The sequence below is a fragment of the Centruroides sculpturatus genome, unplaced genomic scaffold, assembly GCF_000671375.1.
Source record: "Centruroides sculpturatus isolate CEXI.00-Female unplaced genomic scaffold, Cexi_2.0 scaffold452, whole genome shotgun sequence".
In the NCBI taxonomy this organism is placed as follows: Eukaryota; Metazoa; Arthropoda; class Arachnida; order Scorpiones; family Buthidae; genus Centruroides; species Centruroides sculpturatus.
The window spans coordinates 293,433-313,880 of record NW_019384638.1 but is presented as its reverse complement, the minus strand read 5'-3'; the positions used below and the strand labels follow the sequence as shown (position 1 = coordinate 313,880).

Genomic DNA, 20,448 nt, shown 5'->3' with positions numbered 1-20,448 from the left:
TCAGTGGGAGCCGAAATGTAGGTTTTGCAAAATGCATGGAAGCCGCAGTTCTGTACTTTTTTATTCTGTACTGCGATTTTATTATATAATATAAATATTATATAAAACAAATATTGAATTTTTTTAATAAACATATTTTCACAAAATTGTGGAAATAAAATTGTAAAAATAATAATAAAAAGCAGAAATTAACACTTTAAGCAAGAGCCGCATTTGCCAATGGAGGCTCTATATGCACTTCTGCATTATAAATAATGCAACTAAAAGAAACAGAAGCATTAATATTGTATTGAGTGTAAAGCAAATTAAAGTCACTAGATACAGGATCTAAAGCTGATGGTTGAATTCCTTGTATATTACTTATGCAACCTGCATCAAACCAAATAAAAAACAGTTTACTAAAACTATCCAAAATATTTTTGTAAGCAAAATAATATTAATAACATAACCAATGCAGTTGACAAAATGCCCTGAATGTGTTTTTTTAAAATTTCCAAAACTCCATTTTAAAAAGTAAGCTGTTTAATAAACAGTATTAGTAATTAAAACTTTTTTTAATTATTCCTCTTTTCTTAGTTGTTAAATTTATTATTTTTCATAAATTAATGTGTAAAGTTGTTTCACATGCTTTTTCCACAACAAGCTTCTCTTTTTAAAATGTAATTTAGATAATGTAGTTTCTGGAAAAAGTTATGTTTATAATAATTATAAGCAACATAATAAAAAATAATATATAAACTCAAATAATAATATATCAAAAAACAGTAATAATATTAAAAGCATAATTTAAGTTTCTTTAAGACATTAAATTAGATTCATTATCTTATTATGTTAATACAGTTATCAGCAATGTCAAAAAAAATTAAATTATCTTTCTTCAAAATATATTTCTGTCAAATCTGATATTATCAATTAAAATAATTTAAAATCACTACAGAAAATTCTAATAATAATTAAAAAAATAGACACATTTCTGAATAATCACACATTAAATTCTAATTCTAAGTCCTTGACCATCTCAATCGTGGCTAATTTTGCAATGTCACAGTTTTGCACTGACAAAGTCATTAAAGATCGTATGATGTAATTATTACATCATCAGAATATGCTATATTATTGAAGGGAAAAAGTAAAGACAGTTTTGCTTTCTCATATATTTTAGTGAATTTGATATATTTTAATATTTAAAAATTCAAATTTTAATCATTATATAAAGAAAAAGAGTAAAAATATAATTATTTTGGTAAAGAATCAATTTAAAGAAATAAAAATGCATTCTAACTTAAGAATCGAATTTCAATATTTGAATAGAGTACCAATATCAAGAGAAAAATCTAAATTTTTTAAAAAGAATATACGGTAAATAAACAAACATATTTGTTAAGGGATTGTTCATTAATTATGTGTACAGTTTAGAGGGAGTCACAAGCAGGGTCATTGAGAGGGAGGGAAGCAAGGAATTTTTCCACAGAGAAAACTTAGGAAAACACATAGTGGTTCCTAACCCTATAAAATTAATGTTATTTTACTAACAAAATAAAATCTTTAAGACTGCTTTTTATTAATAAAGAAACAATTTTTATATATTTCATTTGTTTAAAAAATAATGGCTAAAGGAGCCTATGAGAAGACAAAAGGGATCTAATTTATCCCTGGACCACATAAAAGATCTTGATGGCCTTGCTCTGGTCACAAAATATAATCACTGTACACAACAAGGAGACAAGTGGTCAAGACATTGTCTACAAGGACTTTTCTAGTGGTATTTGTGGTATACAAATTTATTCTTTTAAGTCTACTTATTAGTTATATGAATGAATTATTATCATTAAAAAATCTTTGCAAATGTTTTTAAACTTGTTTCTATTATGTCAAGGGTTTCATGAACTATTGTACACAAAGTAAACAAAAAGGGGTTTGCCAAAAGTATGTCACTGTACACAACAGGAAAGGAGAGAATCAAAAGTGGCTCAAAAACTGCACACACAGACAGCCCCTAAGAAAATTGAAATTACTTCTAGAAAAAAAATATACTTTGAGGAAAAACTCAAGGACAAACTAAATTCAATAATCAATATACCAGTATATTAAAAANAAACAATTGTCACCTTCCATCATTTCATTTGTCTTCTGTAAATGCAGTAATACCTTGGTTTCAGCTTTCATTGATTTATTTTGCAAAAAGTTAGTCTCGGATTTCGTTGGCATGCCCACATATATGACCTTGTTGGTAATTCTGCTAAACCACACATTTACTTGCTCAGTGTGGCATTGTTTCTTGTTGTGTGAGCATTATCCCACACATCTAGCCAAACAATGGGCATATTCAAAATTTTAGTGTTCAGACACTTCTGTTCAAAATCTCAGATGACTTCCAGTTGCTGCCAGCAAACTGCAAGTGTCTTTTACAGTGCTGGATACACCAGCAAACAAGATGGTAGCAACCACGAGGCTCATAAGAGCTCTATTTTGCATTGACAATTTTGAATTTAATTTATTTGTTGATGAATAAACCCTGAATAAATTAATATTCGGTTAGTACATTAATAGAATATTTTAATATACTAGTATATTTATGTAAGACATCACATAATTTGTTTTAGTTGTTAAATCAATTCTTAGATTACACTTTAATTATGTAATAATATAATAATAATATTTTATTTCCAAGGGAAATTTTCCCTGTTAAGGGGAAATACAAATTTCACAATAACAATTATTATTTCGGTCTACATAATTAATATACATATTACGAATAAGTGTATTAATTATAACATAACATGGTCTAGCAAAACTACTTAAATAACATCAACATTATTTGGTGAATTTAGACAATACAAACGTAAAGTAACTTAATGATACATTAACAATGATTTAAAACAACAATGTAAATCGAATAATTAAATATTACAAAGTAATTTTTTCAATGTATTTGACAAAAAAATTATAAATTCTACAAGCATTTTTTCTGTTGATAATTTTTAAGTTATTTTTTAAGTCTAGAGACGAACTACCATTACATATATTTATTGTATCATATTATTTATGCAAATAATTTAGAGATTGGCAATTTTGAAAAAGATGGAGTACAGAAAAATCTTCGGATTGACATAATTGACAACGAGTATTTGAAAGATTTATGTAAGTTTTATTGACGAACAGCGCATATTTATTGAGTCGTAACTAAATAATTAATCGTTTAACATTTAGATCTATTGGTAACCACATATAAGGTTGAAAAGAGGAGATGTTAAGAATATTAATATACCAGGGGTGGTAGTTGCTTTGATTTAGAGAAATCTGATCTTTGTTAATTGATTGTGATATTGCAAAGCTTATTAAAAGGGAATATCCGTATTTCCAATTTTGAATTGAGTTTGTAAAAAGTAATTCTGATACTCTGAATGTGTTTAATAGTTTATGAATTTTATATTGCCATAATTGCTTATTATTGTTGTTTTTGCTCTGCTTTATAATTTCTTGATGTAAAAATCTAATATTATCATCACTTTTATATTTGAGTCTGTAATAGAATTTTATAATACATTTAAGTAAATGTGGAAAGGTCCAAGTACGGCTTGTTTCGTGTCGAATGGCGTAACCAGGAATTGTGTTTTCTAGCTGAAATAATTTACGAAGAAAGTAGATATGCAGAGTTTCAAGCTTGTATAAATAATCCAAGGCCCAAATTGGGCTTGCATAATAGATGATAGGGTTTATTATAGTATTATAGAGTTTCAAATGGATATTTAAATTTGAGGTTTTCATAGTTGAATATAAAAATATAAGATTATCAATTGCTTTTTTAACTTTGATATTTAATTTTGTCATATGGGTTTTGAAAGTTAAATTCCAATTGAATTCGATCCCCAGATATTTGACCTCATTGGCTATTTGCAATAAAGTATTTTCATGATAAATTTTTGAGTCTTTTTCAGATAATTTTTTATTTTTATGGAAAATGATGATATTAGTTTTCTCAGGGTTTATTTCAAGGTAAATTGCTTTAAGATAGTTGTTGAGTTGATTAATTTTACGTTGTAAAGATACAGTGGAACCTCGGTATACGTCTGCTTTATAATACGTCCAATTCGGAATACGTCCTGTTTGGACGAAACAAATTTTGCTCGGTATACGACTTTTGTTCGGTATATGACTTAATTCAATTATACGTGCCATCTATGAACAAGTAGTACTATCAGTGTACTACACTAGACTTCACGTTCGCAGTGCTACGGTTTATAACTTTGTTGAATTTCTTCTGATTTTAATTTGTAAGTAACATTTTATTATTTTTATTAATCATGAATTGCAAAAGGGCAACAGAAAAATAAAAAAATGACTAGAATCACAACGGAACTGAAAAAAAAGATTGTTGAGAAATATGAAGGTGGCACGCGTGTTCGAGATTTAACGAGATTTAACTGTTGTATTCCGAGAACGACAATATCGACAATTGTGAAAAATAAAGACATTATTAAATTTGCTAATGTTGCAAAAGGGGTTAAATCAATTTCTAAACAGAGATCAAAGACATTAGATCATGTCAAGAAATTGCTTTTGCTTCAGATAACTGAAAAACAGTGTGCCGGCGACAGCGTATCGGAAGAAATTATTTGCGAGAAAGTTAAAAGGATACATGCTGATCTCATGAAAAATCAAGCAGAAACTAGCGAGGAAAGCGAGGTGTTTAAAGCCAGCCATTTTTTTTATATGAGAACGGATTAATCATTTTTACATTACTTCTTATGGAAAAGGTTGGTTTGGTATACATCCTATTCGGTATAAGCCCAAACACCAGGAACGGATTAAGGTTGTATACCGAGGTACAGTAGAGCCTCGATTATCCGACCCAATTGGGGACTGGGGTTGGTCGGATAATTGAAAAGTCGGATAACCGAAAAGTATGAAAAAATCCATTATTAGTGTAGTATATTATTATATCCCATGTAATTATTATATTAGTATATCGCTATTAACCTACTTCATCGATGTAAAGCCTAACAAAAATTTTTTAAAATAATAATCGTCGCTATTGTATCGTTAAAAATTAGAAAATTAAACCTCGTTTAAATACTAGTTCCCTTTCATGATCGAATGAGTGTTGCCAGCTAAAACACGTAAAAATAATATTAAAGAAGCCAAGACATAGCCAAATATTGTAGCGCCACATCACTAGCGGACATTTGATATTTGCCGACTAGGGCGGTCGGTTAACCGAGGTGGCGGTTAATCGGGGGTCGGATAATCGAGGTTATACTGTACCACTGTATTTTATTTGGAGCTATAATAACAAGATCATCGGCAAAAAGGATGTAGTGGAAAGAGCTATTATTAATTTCAATGCCATCAGAAGGATTGTTAAATAATTTGTCGATACCCAGTAGATAAAAATTAAATAAATACAGTGACAATGGGTCTCCCTGGAGTATTCCACATGAAAGGCTTAAAGAAGGTGTAAGGGTATTACCTTGCTTAATTTTGACAGTATAATTTATATATAGCTGGTTTATTGTAGACATAAATCTGTGACTAGCCCCATTAACTTTTAATTTGTTTATTAGTAAAAGAGTATAAACTGAATCAAAAGCCTTTTTAATGTCAATAAATGCTGCGTAAACTTTCCTTTGTTTTTTCATAAGATATAATTGGATTATCATTAATAGAATAAAAATGGTACAAGTACAATAAATATCTTATCCATCCTCCACAGCTGCCTTAATATTAACTATTATTAAGGCAGCTGTTGTTGTTGTCTTACTGGCATTTATCATCATAACAGAACTAATCTCATCAATTCTGGAAGCATCTTTAGATCTTAATTAAATTGCATATGCTCTCATGAATTTCATTATCATCTATTAGTGCATCTAAAACTGATTCAACAAACAGACTAGAATTGATCATTCCAAATTTCTATTTTGATACCAATATTATAAAACTATTCAAAATAATAGTCATATTATTTTGTAAGAACTACACCAGATTCTTAATATAAATTGTCTTATTAACATAATTCCAAAATTTCTGAGTCCTTTCTACTAAATACAAAATAAAATTTCTTTAAAATTTTCTCTTTTTTTTGGCATATTTTTAAAACTGTGATTGCATTTTATGTAATTTGAATAGTCCATAGGTAAATTGCTGCATTAAAACAAGCCAAATCAAACCACATTAATTTGCAATAATTACTTGTGGATATTATTTGCAAGATTTTCAAACTGGTAACAGTTGATATCAGGATTTTTTTTTAGTTCTTGTTTCAAATTCAAAACCTCAGATTGCTAAAAATCAATTTCCATCATCCAGTTCATCAATTTATCACAAAAGTTTTTGATTTTCTGATCACAACAAAAAAATTTTTTGTATAACTTTATATGATTGAACAATGTTTCCATATATTCTTATCTTATTTTCAAACCATACTGAAATACAAGAAAATGGTCTCAAACAAAGATTCAAAACATTAACCTTAATAAATATTATGCCAAATCCTTAGTAATCAACACAATGTATTACTGATTTGTCTCCTAGGTTAAGGGTTTTTAAACTTTTTCTTTTAAGTACCAGTTGCTGAAGACAGAAACCCTGGTGTACTATTAACTGCATGACATCCATCTAATAAAACAATAACAACAGTGGCCCTAACATTTCAGCAAACATGCAAGCAATGTGCACATAAGATGCAAATAAGACATTTCAGGTGAAACATAACTTCTCTGCTAGCCAATTTTAGTGGGAAATGTGTGCCTGTTTTTTTCAACAGTACTATCCATATTCATGACGAAAGGATGCTCACAGACAATTAAATGTGATTCAAGATGAAGGCAGCTCCTGTGATTACTGTCTTTTATTAGCCATGATGGAAAATGCTTTCTCACACAAGTATGATAATCCAAATGGAAAAAGAGGTGTAATTGCTTTTCTAGAAACTGAAGGATATGTTTTTTTAGCTTTAATCTAAAAGTCTGTTAGTGATTTTTCTTCAAAAAGTTCATATGTATGATGATCTATCAGTGTTTCTTGCTGCTGGATGGAAAGCTTGGATTGCACTACATTGTCCATTAGAAATGACAACATAACCCAGCAACACTCTGCCACTTCCTTCACATAAAAACGGGAAAACTTGGACTGCAGCCTCTGCAAATGTTCCACAATAATATCTTGTAATCACTGCCTATAAGTGGCAGTGATTGAGTTCAGTTCAAGAAATTCTTAGAAAACACGAAACACATTTAGATTTGCATGTGTAACACAATTCTGCCAGGAAAACAGTTTCTTGTGAAATGCCAAAACTTTTTCTTCCATTGTAAAAAATTTGTGCCCATATCCTTGCAGAGACATATTCAATTCATTTAATTTTCCCGAATATGTTAGCAAGATATATTTTTGAACTTTTCTACATGAGGTGTCTTATCTTTAAGGTAAAGATGTACTTCAACTTGAAGTTCAAAAAGCCTTGTCAATTTTAACTCAACAATTTTGTGAGTTAATATTGTCTTGAGTTGGCTTGACTTCTGGTAAATGTCAGATTAGAAGAATATAACAAATTTGTTTATTTGGGTATAAACCTCTTTTTAGTGGTTACTAAAAAAAATACCAAAAGTAAATCCTTACTAAACAAATAATGTCGTTCTAATTTGAATGACAGGAAGCAAATGACAACAAAATTCAATACATGGTTCAAAACATTGAAAAAATAAAAATGAACATAACTTGTTTACAAGAAAAAAATGTTACCAGTTAGGACTATGATCAAGCAGCACTCCCATTACATAAAAAAAAATGTAATAATTAATATGAAAAATCAATTTATTGCAAAATAAACAACACAATAATTAGGCGAGACCTCATTATTACATTATTTTGCTGATTTAGACCTTTTCACAGGCCCACCAATGGCCGAGAGGATAAACTCATAGAACACTGATAACATTGGTTTGTGCCCAACCAACAGCCCAATGCATTGAGTTTTATGGTTTTCCTTCATGTGTCTAACACCTAAATAGAGCCAGTTTACCATAGAAAGTCCTCCCTTAGTAGATCATCCATGTGTTGCATTGCCATATCCCATCAAATCAAACCTTTAATTTGATGTCTTGAATGGTGAATGGTAACATAAAAATAAAATATCAAAAACCATTTTGATATTTAAAGTAATATTTATTAAAATTACTAGCTAAAGCTTGCCTGTTTTTGAAAAATGGGTAAAATTGAGTGAAAAAACAAACAAAAAAAAACACGTATAATTTATTTCTAATTGGGTTATAAATTACATTACAAAAATATAAAATTAATAAGATTTTTATTTTATCTATTGAATTTTCATTAAAAAAAAAAAACATATTTTTGATCAAAATAAATAAATTGCTTATGTATTTTTAGTCATTGAATAGTTTTTATAATTATAAAAAACAACCAATCACTGTTTTGGAAAGAAAAATTAAATGTATAAAATTCTATAAACAAACAAAATAAATTGTATAATGTAAAAATGTATGCAGTAAATAAAGCACAGCCAATTTTCAAAATGAGCAAGCTTTAGCTAGTATTCCCACTGTGCAATGCTTGTGATTACTTGTATTTTATGTACAGTACTTATGACTACCAATTTATTTATTATTATTTATTTTTAAATTTCATAATAATGGAAATGGGTCACAATCATTTTACTTTTTATTAAACCTTTTGCGGACCCCTGACATTGTTCAGCACCCCAAATTAATTTTAATCTGCCACGGGCCCCCCAGGGTCCATAGGAACCACTTTAAGAAACATTGGTATAAACATACATAAAAGGAGTCTCGCCAGCTCGTTTATGTAGGCCCAGAATAACTGTAAAACTGCCAATGTCATTCTAACAGATTGTTCCAGATACAACTGAGAATGGGTTTCACCAGTGAAATAACAAATGTATTTAAATAGTTTGTTTTTACTCGATGAGTGAAACGAATGTTTAATATAATCACTAAAAAATATAATTAACCCCCTCCTTCCCTTCAAGTGTGAACGTCATTTATGGGCAGTCATTAAGTTAAAGATGCTAAATAATTGAGCTGCAATTTGAAAAAATTATAAACTTGTAAGTTCCCCCTGCCATCTATCTGTCTTTCCTTAATCTAGACAACGAAATTAGATGGACGAAAGACGAGACCAGATATAGAAACCTTGGGGCAGGAGGTCCAGATTAACTATATACGAACTTCCAACGCAAACCGAAAGCCACGTTATTTCAATTCAAAAGTTTCCCTTGAAAAATGTTAAATAGATGACTGGCACAACTCAGCTGCTAACAGGAAAAATATGATGTGTAGGGGCAAGCCACTACTAATTTGAGGTGGAGAGAACATATTTTAAACTAAATAAATTTAAAATATTATTAAAAATTGCAGCCCGACATTGTGACGCTGTCACAATAAATAAATGCTTGTTTTATTCTAATTCAAATCCGTAGGTAATTCATTGAGAATGCGATACGAAAAACTAAATGCCGACATTTTACAGCGAGGTGTCGAAACGAACTATTTACGATGACAGGACAAGGCCATTTGTCAATAATGTGAGAATAAAACAAATTTTCGTTGAAATTCCTCCATTCTCGAGTATTTATGATGTTATAAAAACTACGATCAATATTCTGAATATCTCTAAAGCGCATATCTTTAAAATTAACTATCCTGAACATCTCAAGTCGGAGCCGAATTTATAAGCAAACTACACTACAGCTTAGAATTTCGTGTTACGAGATGGAAATAGTAGACAATAACATTCACAATCCAACCGGGGACACACTTTAGAATCAGTGAAAATAGGTTCTTAAACTGAACTTTGCTAATTTTTTAATTAATTATTTTTTATGTATTAATCTATAAATTGGTGATATTATATTGGCCTGTTAATAAAATTTCTCTATTCAAAAGATCGATTCTACAATCGAATATTAAAAACACGCAAAACCAGGGATCATCCTACTTTAGGGCCTCATACGTTATAGCTTAGTGCTATAAGTCTAAATCCAGCCCGTAAACTGAATTAAGGAGCTGTTCATAAATTACGACCACATTTTTCTTGAAATTTTTATTCCCCCAAGTTTCCGTAACCCCTCCCCCTCTTCCGACGTCGAACAAAACTCTACTGCCCTCAAAATCTTTACCACTTTATGAATAATAAAATGTATTATTTGTATAAAATTTAATGAAATAAAACGGACCTCAACCGAGGTTCAACCCATTGTCCGACTCGTTCATCCCCCCTTCAAGTGTGGGCGTCATTTACGGACCTCCTCCGAGAACTCTTAAAAATACAAACGTCAAACGTATACACTTTCTCCTCTGTTTTTTTTTTGTTTTTTAGGAGTTTAAATCATCTAATAACTTAATTGTCAAATCGTTAGATGATAATTTGATATTGAACTTATATTTTTGATCTGTTCATAATCACTAAACGCCAAGTTTTATCACAATGTTAAATTTATTTGCAAAGATGATAACGCTCTCAAATCAAAAATTAGCAAAACAAAGCAGCAAACGTGCTGAAGTTTTACGCTTCTTTATAATATGATCCATGCGTGAATAAGTTGAAAGAGTTCAAAGTTCAGAGAATGAATCTCTATATACGAAAACTTGTTTATTGTGACAGCGTTACAATCCGGGCTGCAATTTTTAATCATATTTTTTTAATTTTAAATTTATTTAATTTAAAATATATACTCTTCATCTCAAATTAGTAGTATCGTGCTCCTGTACTGTACATCATACTTTTCCTGTTAGCAATGAAGTCATGCGCCGGTCATCTATCTAACTACTTTCGGGTGAAAATTTTTGAATTGTAATCACGTGACTTCCGGTTTAGACCGGAATTTCGTATATAGTTAATCGGAGCCTTCTGCCCCTAATCTTTCCATACCTTGTCTCGATTTTCATCTAACAAACTCCGTTCTCGAGATTAAGGAAGGACAGACAGCGAACAGACATTTTTTTCAAATTGCAGTCCAACAATAAGATTATTTTATAATGGTTGTAAGTGTTGTTAAACCTCTTTCAAACGGATTTATGACACTTGGAGGAGTCAAATTTAAAATAAAACTGACAATTTTCGGATGGAATCGTTAAAATAAAAATAATCCCTTCAAATTTTATTAAATGGATTTTGTTTTATTTTATTATATAGAATTTGTTTAAAACGGTATTCCCATTTTAAACAAAGATTTCGTAAGAATCATGGTAGAAGCGTAACAAAAACATAAATATTTCGACATTGTTCGAAGTTATTTATAAATTTTGAAAAGGATAAATCATCCTGATAAGAGAATTTACTTTAATTCAAGTACACTGTTATCAGTATACCTGCGTTTAACAAGCTGTCCTTGTTTAATGTAAGAACAAACCATCCGTGTGCAACCGTTTGTTTGATCGAGCATCAAAATATGAAATTTTAAACACTGTTGCATTAAAGGATCCTTCTTTAACAAATAAAATTTATTACCTGTATAATAAACAAAAAAATCTTTCGTAGTACTTTATAAAGTTACACTATAAATTTATTATTGTGTGGTAAAGGGCCTCGTGTATTACAGCTTTGGATCACAACCTTAAGAATTTCCAAACTTCTAAAAATTAAGATTTCTGAAGTTGACCGTAGGAATACAACGTGTACCACTGTTTAAAAGTTCTCATCAATAGAAAAAATGAATATTGAAGCTATATTTAGTACCGAAGAAATGTATGATTCTTAACGTCTATTATTTGAATTTTACTAAAATTTGTCATTAACGATATAAATTTTAAGTTTAAAGTCAGCGGTCCGGGACACTTACTTTCTCGAGGCTCCCTTTATATTAAAATAAGGCGTTAAAAATTCTGCAAAAGTAAAAGGTTTATTCTTCGTAATGGGGAGGGGAACGAGCAATTTATGAGAAATGTTTGAAGCCAAACGGCATGGAGAACGTGAAGTTGTAAGCACCTCTTCCATTCATACCAAACATTCCTCTTATTCTTGCAATATACGAAACAAAATCCTTTTATTAGGCCTAAACGCAATTTTAATTTCCTCAAAAATGATACAATCCAGGTGACTGACACGAAAAACAATTTTTTAGGTTTGAATCCAATCATTCCTCTTATTATTTCGTACATCACTGAAAATTAATCTTGAAAAATACGTTTTTCATTTCTTCAAAGATGATAGCATTGGCAACGTAGCCCAACTCTACTCGACCCCTTGTGGTATACGTACTGTACATGTAAAAAATCCTCTTATTCTTGCAAATTATTCATATATGAAATGAAATTAATTTTTCTTTTTTAAAAAATGATACAACAATTGTTTGGTGAAAAATATTCCTCCGCTTTTAAATGCCGATCGATCATTGCGTTAATAATGTAAATCGATATTTTAGAAGTATTAATTTGCAGCTGTTCGTAAATTATCCGATAAATTAATATAGTAAAAGTATCTTTAATAAACGGAAATAATTCTGTTTCATTTACTTGAAACGTAATTAATAAGCTTATATTTTAAATATTACGTATTTTGCATCTAAATTGAATTCGAAAATGCGGGTTTTTTGTAACTCTTCCTCTACAAAATTTACGCTAAATTGACTATAAAAATCGATATTAGTATGATATTTAATTTTTCATTTAATTGTGTACATATGTATTTTTAATTATGCCAGCATTTTCATAATTCACACTTAACTGCTCTTTGTTAGAATATCAACTGAAGTAATTCTCTCGGAAAATATTTAAATAATTATAGAAAATGTTAAAATATTACTTTAAAATTTTCCAAGCTAATTATCTACAAGATGTTCGAGGAATAAGTTGCACTTTTCCATTAAAATCTCCACAATTTTTAATTAATTTTCATAAAACTAGAGACTATTTTACATACGCAAGATGTAAATTGTCAATAAAATATTTTTGAAGTTGTCTCGTATAAAATTGTATCAAATTTAATTAACTGTAAGGAAATACGAAATGATTCGTCAATAAAAATGTTTTTTTCTAAATTAAAAAGGGTTCAAATTAATAAGAGGTTTTTTTCATAATCGACTGTCATATCATCAATCATGGCAGTTTTTGACTTAAAAATGTTTGCTAGAAATTTGATCTCAAGTTATTAAAAACTTGAAGTTGGGTAACAATGTATTGATCTTACAATTGTTTAACTTAAAAACAGCTGCATATAAACACAAACAGCGTGTAACAGAATCATACATCATCCTACGAAGAGAACACTAATGAACGATGACTGTTATTTTTATTTATCATATTTTAAAAAGTTAGGAGTTTCTATAGACTATGCAAATACGATTAGCCGATTAGTAGAAAATGGAAATAAACGACGAATGAAGTTATGGGATCTGCCGATAAACAAACTACAAGTTCGACATTTCTTTGTATCCGCCTCCAACCAACAGATCAGTATATTATAAATTATGCATTTCTATCTTCTTTTATAGTATTTTAACTGAAGCAAAGTCATTAAGAATAATTAAACATACTCAATCGTGCTTTTAAAAAGGTGACAAGATTCTGCGTTACCTACATTCTCATATTTATCCTTCAAAGAATGAAACAGGATTGTTATTCTGTATTTTATGTCGAGATATATTAGGCTTTTGCCCTCCATCTGGATCAATATGCAATCTAAACACTGTAAATTCGGATTTAGGAGCGGCATCCTCGAAAACTTTACAATCGAAGTATCTATCTACTAAGTTTTAAATTCGAAGAAAAGCGTGGGTTAGATTGTCGATTAAACTAAAAATAGCTGACTGGTTCATTCATTCATTCAGAACATTTTTTTAAAAATTCAAAAAAGCGGAAAACCCTCGATAAATAGACACGAAACAGTGTTTATCCCCAACTAACGTTAAAACGCAGTTAAATATAAATTTAACTGTTCAAGATTGCCACTTAAAATAATACCTTAATTAAAATATAACTTCAATTTATTATTAATTAGAAGGGCGGGTGCGATCATTGGAGCTACAAATTAAACTAAAATGCACTCTCGTAATTTTAATATATTCAATAGAGATTCTTTTAGCATTTTATTTCTTTGGTTAAATTCTATACGAAAAAAAGTCGTCTTCTTCCTTCAAATAAATTATAAAGCTGCTTAAAGATACGCGAGAATAAAGGGAAATTACATATAAAAACGCGCAAACTACACTTTTAAAATATTAAAGTAACGAAAACGGTGTATAATTTCCTTCCAAAAATGAATAAAATGGAATAAATTAGAGCATAATTAGTATAAAAAGTTAAGTATGTAATCTCACAAAATCGTCATCTATTTATTTAACTTGTTCTTATAGAAATTCTGTTAAAAAGATAGTTTGGGAAACGGCAATAAAAAATGGTTTGCCACCGACTACGACGAAAAGTATTAAGTATATAAACATTGATCAATTACTCATTTTACACATCATTCGTTTCAAATATGCATATAAGTCATCCTAGCCAGCATAAGTAGGATATGCACCACGTAGCATTATAACCGATGCAAAGATGATGCGTGTCATAAAAATAAATCTTTAATAAATGTAGCTGTACTCTTTTAAACGCTGTTCAAATATTAATAAAAAAAGTCAAACATATTTAAAAATCGAATTTTAATTCTAAAATTAAATCATTCATTTTGCTTTACTTTTAATTTTCTTCATAAAGCGGCAAACTTCACCAAATTACCGAATAAAATTCCTCTCTTAAGGGTCTAAATATAATTTTAAACAATTATATCCAAGTAATTTTATAGATAAAAATAAATATTTTATGTTTTTATTATTATTTTTTTACTTTCCTCTTCTAAAGTAAATTTTAGAATAATAAAAGAAAGTGAGGAAAAATGTAACTAGCAGCTTTCATTCAATGGCGATACGGCTGGTTGAAAAAACCAAGGTCAAAAGTACTGTACCAGAACCATCATTTAATTTATTTAGGTGCAACAACCAGAATTTTTTACCCTTTAATCAGTAAAAAATACATATATACATTCAATTAATCGATATACATTCTATCGATAACGATCTTCGGAGTAACAAAGCAGAGAATGAATTTCAAATACAGGTTATCTAGAAACCTATGAATGTATACAGTTTGTAACGCCTTTTTTACAAGCACATTCAACTTTAAAGCGTAAACAACAACTAAAAATAGTATATTATTCTTTCTAGAATATAAAAATTCCGATGTTCTGTAGAAGAGGAAGAAGGATAGGAAAAAAAATCTATCCTAATGCAGCAAATTATGCATCACTTAATACACTTCCATACGAAATCGATACCGGAAAGGAAGAAAGAATTCGATTCATTTTCCGAATGCATTAATTAAAAATGTAGAAATCCTTGAATTCTATAAATAAAAATCCCGTCTATCGTTGTCGTAAACTGCAAAAGAAAAAATGGCCCAATAGTTTATTTTGCGATTTCGCGTTTCCTCCATTAATAATTAATGAGCATTAATAATTGTCGTTTCCCATGAAAAGAATCGTTCGTAGATGCAAAATGTATCGACGACAGATTGAAGGTCAAAAGTCATTCATACGATAGTTACAGCTGTTACTAGATTGACAATTCCATCTCTATTACATAATTACATAACCAGAATCCTTTTTCCCCCAGCTCATAACTCTATCAGCTGTTCCTTAAAAAAACACTTCATAAAGAGTGCCTTTGAATTGGAAAAACATAGTTCAAATACCAAACATACTACAGTTTTTTTAATATATTATTTAAACAATTTATTGAAAATTAATTTCATAATCAATTGTTCGTGATCTTTTCCCTTCTATTCAATCTTAGATAAAGAACAAAGGTTAAGTAGGGATAATCACTGCAAACTTGAAAAGACAATCAAAACGTTTGATTCAGATGCATATATTTTTAATTTTGTCATCTTCAGCAGTAATTGATTATTTTAATGAATTATGCACAGTTTCCTTTCAGAAATGTATATATAAAAAAACTGTTCTTCAACAATAGTTGACTTTTTGTACAATCTTGAAGTAACTAAATAAAACTGGCGTTTATTAACTTTAATGTTATTTTTTTTAGTTAAATTATTAAAAACATTTAAGCAGTAAAAAGTTAAATACCATACTTGTATATTAAAGATTTTAGCTCTAATCATTATAAAAATTGAGTAAAAATTTTTGCAGAGTTAAAAATTAAAGCCAAATCAATGCTCTAGACAGCAGGTGAACAAGTATACAATTTTGACATGATAATATTGTACTTTCTTTTAGATCAGATAAGATTAAATAATAACTTGATAAAAATTCCAGCAATTTTTTCACATTTACAAGTATTATTTATTAATCTATTTACAAAAGTCTATTTGCAATTTAATTCTTAAAAATCTCAAAATAATAAAGAAAATCATTTTAAATTTCCAAAAATCAATCAACCAAATCACTTTAATAATAGTCGAAATCTAATCTGTGTAAATTATTTTTCCGTTAATGATATTAAATCAATCCTAAAACCGATAGCCATGTCTAAACATCTTAAATTACTCTTCTGTTATTTTTCTCTTTCCAGAAAATATACAATAGTTATTTGTAAACATGCATTTTATCTATTTTCTGTAAATTAATAATCAGAACTTACATTAAAATCTAATCAGATTAATCATTGCAGATATATACTAATTAAAGATATTAAATCATTTTATAACATTACAAACTTTTAAAATTATATATATATATATAAAAGCCAAAAATAAGTTCAATTTATATATATAAATAAATTATAACAAATATCGTGACAGTCTAAAGCAGTGTTTCTCAACCTTTTTTGGGCCATGTCCCACCAAAGCATTTTTAAAATCCTAATGTCCCCCCCTGTGAAAAAAAGATGGTGTCTTTGAATAAGAACAATAAAAGGAAAGGACAGTTCAAGTACCGCGTAGAAAATCCTCAAAAAATTGTTAATAATAATAATAATATATGAAGCAATATGAAAAAATAGCAAATAAAGTTTCAGAATATATATAGGCCTATATATAGAACTGAAGTAAAAATGTAACAAATATTAATTATTTGCGCATTGCCCCCAAAGCATTCAAATTGCCCCACGTCGAGAAATGCCAGTCTAAAGGGATCTCGTCGCACGAGGAGTCGTCTATGGTTTAAGAAGTTTCTTTATGGTCTCACGGTTTTGTCAAAGATGCATTTTGAGCCGAGCCCCCGGCGGATTCGACCCGATCGACATCAGAATACTGGTGTCGGAATTATTAAATATTAAGATTAAATACAACGTAATTTGAATATATACTTATAATTAAATATATTATAATTTTAATTATATTACTATTTAGAATATACATTATTATTTTGATTTTTCAGCATGTTATGAATCATTTTTACTAAAAATAATTTGAATATATAAATATGTAAAACATTTTTTATTAAATTAATTCAAATCAGCAACTATACAAAACATAAATTTTTACTATTTTATCTAACCAACACATGCCACTATATAAAAATTAATTTAAGACGACGCATTTAACCAGAAGTAACGACATTTCTGCAACGTCACAAAACGCATCTCATTACAGAAGAATAGAGACTTAGAGAAGATAAATTTGGAAAAAACTCACGCTTCTCACTTAAGTATTTTATTCTTATAAATGCAAAATTTTATATGTTCAAAACGAGTCTACGACAGTCAAGAGGTCAATAAAGAAGAATTTCTCTCAACATAAGGTAACTTTAATAACAAAAAGCTTATTGGTGTCCGTCTTTCACTTACATTAGCCTGCAATAACAAAGTCGTTATATATAACATTGCTAATCATATTTTATTATATATTCATAAGCATTGATCTTCGGGCAGGCCACACAAACCGTGGAAGATAAAAATTTATTCTCACTTGACGGAAAGGAGAATTTCTTGCATTACAGCTCGGATCAAGTAAAAATACCCAGAGTCTACAATTCACAACTTAGACAAAACTCTGTTTGCTCGCTTTAAATGTTTATATATATATAAGTAATTTAATATATGTATTACGAAGTTAACCATAAAAGAAAAACATAAAGTTATATTAGTATAATTGTACTTAAAGTAAAAAATTTGAAGGTAGAAGTTGTATCGAAGTTGAGTAAAAAGTTTGTAGGAAATTTGAATAAAGCATATAATTGATTTTACGGTAGGCATTACCTTTAGGTAATTATAGTATACATGTTTACATAGGCAAATTACCTAAAGTTAACTGGTACAGATATGAGTATTAATGGACGGTTGTAGCCTATAATTGATGGGAATTTTATTGTTTAAGACGGATTTATGATATTTATGATTAGGGAAATGGAATGTTAATACGGTAGAGAGGAAATAAATAAGGATTTATGTACTTACAGTGTGATTCACACCCCACATAAATACACTAAGCAATGGTTCATTCGCTCGAAACAACTTGGTCTTTTGGTATTTGGGTTTGAAGTGCTTCTTCTTCAATTTGCTGCTCCCTTGTTGAGTTATTCCGGTCGCTGCCATCATCGAAACTGACTGCAGGACAGAAACAAACGAGAATTTTAAATATACGTATCTTTAAATGATTTATTTAAATCATTTCCATTCGGCATCGACTCATGATGGCTGCTTTTCTGTTTTCCCGATGACAATTCCCATCGTGCAATGCGAACTAGACACGTGACTGCAGCGTTCCTCCCACTTTTTAATAATAGATGGCGCCCGAATAATTTAAGAAATTTTAAATATAGAAATTTTTTTTTCTTATATTTAAAAAAAATGAGATAAAATGCTATATTTTTTTAGAAATTTTAATTATTTTAAAGAAGTATTAATTTGAATTTAAAAGTTAATTTTGTTTCGGAGTTATACGAATTATACGAATGTCGCGTGTACGTCGTTTCGCTCCTAGTAATTACTATAAAAATTCGATTTTTCTAATTTCGGTACGGATTGCGTTCTGAGAAATTAATTTTGAAAAGATTAGGAAGTTGCTCTCGTTGGCTTTATCATTGTGCATTATTAATATTAAATAAATGAATATATTTTTAAGAAATATTGGGAAAAAACGATTTATCAAAATAAAAATAAGCGAGAAAAAGAAATTTAAACGAATTATACGTCATCGTATCCGAATCTTCTTTTCATTGATGAATTACCTTTTGTAATAGCAATAGACTTAACATTTATCAGGAAGACGAATCGGTGATCGTCATCCACTAATTGAGTGAGACTATCCGACATTTAATCTAGAAAATAAAGTAGTTTAAACACGAAAATATTCGTAGATTTAAATTTCATATAGAGCGATATACATTTAAAGAAATTAAAAGGATTTGTATTGAGTAAAAACAAAACATGTGCCGATATTTAATAAAATTTATGTTGAGAATATTCAAACATTAATCGAATAAACTTAATTTTTTCCTCTTTTATGATTGTTTATATTTATAACAATGTTTTCTTATGCAAATTTATAAGGTAGTTCAACATCTTAAATTTGAACGAGATAATTTACTCATAAATTAAACAAACTACAGTTTAGGGCCTCGTTCTACTACACGGTAGGCTATTATCTATTACTCGCGCCACGGCATTATAACTTAGGGCCTCGCGTAGCGACGCTACAACTTAATGCCCGTCGCTACTAGACTATAACCTAATGACTCGCATTACGGCATTATAACCAAAGGCCTGGCGATTATAATTTATTATTATTTGATAGAAACGAAGGGCCTCGTATGTCGCAACGTATCCGTATTATTATTGTACTCGTCACTGTCGCGTACAATAATAAAAATAGCGTTATTAAATTATTTCGTTTAAATTAATGTGATAATTGTAATATTTATATCAAAGATCATTTTTTAATATTTATAAAAGTAATAATTCAAAAATAATATGACGAATCAAAGCGAAATATGCCAATGACTCAGCTACCTAAAACTATAATGCGTACTTTCTTTCATTATCTCTATATTTTGAAATTTATACACGAGAAATTACTAAATATGGCCTACATTTTTAAGAGAAAATATTTATTTTCTCGTCATATTTAATATTAAATATTAGCCGTTATCAGTTTTGAAAAACAATGAGTCATTATATAGCTGTGTAAAATATACAGGCTACTGTATATAAAAAGAATTATAAATAACATACAAAGGTAAAAACAGTTAAGCGACTTTTGGGCACCTTGTAAATTAAGGAGTGAGATTGCGTAGAGATTTTATTTAAGTGAAATTTTTAATGTATTCGCATACCAAATCATCCCTCGACATAGCCAAATAATATCTCTAGCCTTATTCTGATAGTTCTTATAACATTTTACGGACAGGCAATCGTAGGCCTACATACAATAAAACGATATACAAAATCTTTATCGTTTCTAGTTAATGAGAAATCGTGAGAATGGACAACCTGACGGAGAAAAGAATACAAATTTCTCTCCTTTCCAAATC

General features: G+C 29.2%; 1 protein-coding gene across 1 annotated transcript in view; it reads right to left on the bottom strand.

Annotated features, from left to right (window-relative positions):
- The window catches only part of LOC111625914 (phosphatidylinositol 5-phosphate 4-kinase type-2 beta-like), a 57,883-nt gene that overhangs the window by 30,453 nt on the left and 6,982 nt on the right, over positions 1–20,448 (bottom strand). Inside the window, exon 3 of the mRNA XM_023369177.1 lies at positions 18,368–18,523. Within this exon, the coding sequence (XP_023224945.1) occupies positions 18,368–18,523 (156 nt within the window). The remainder of the gene's footprint in view (positions 1–18,367; positions 18,524–20,448) is intronic.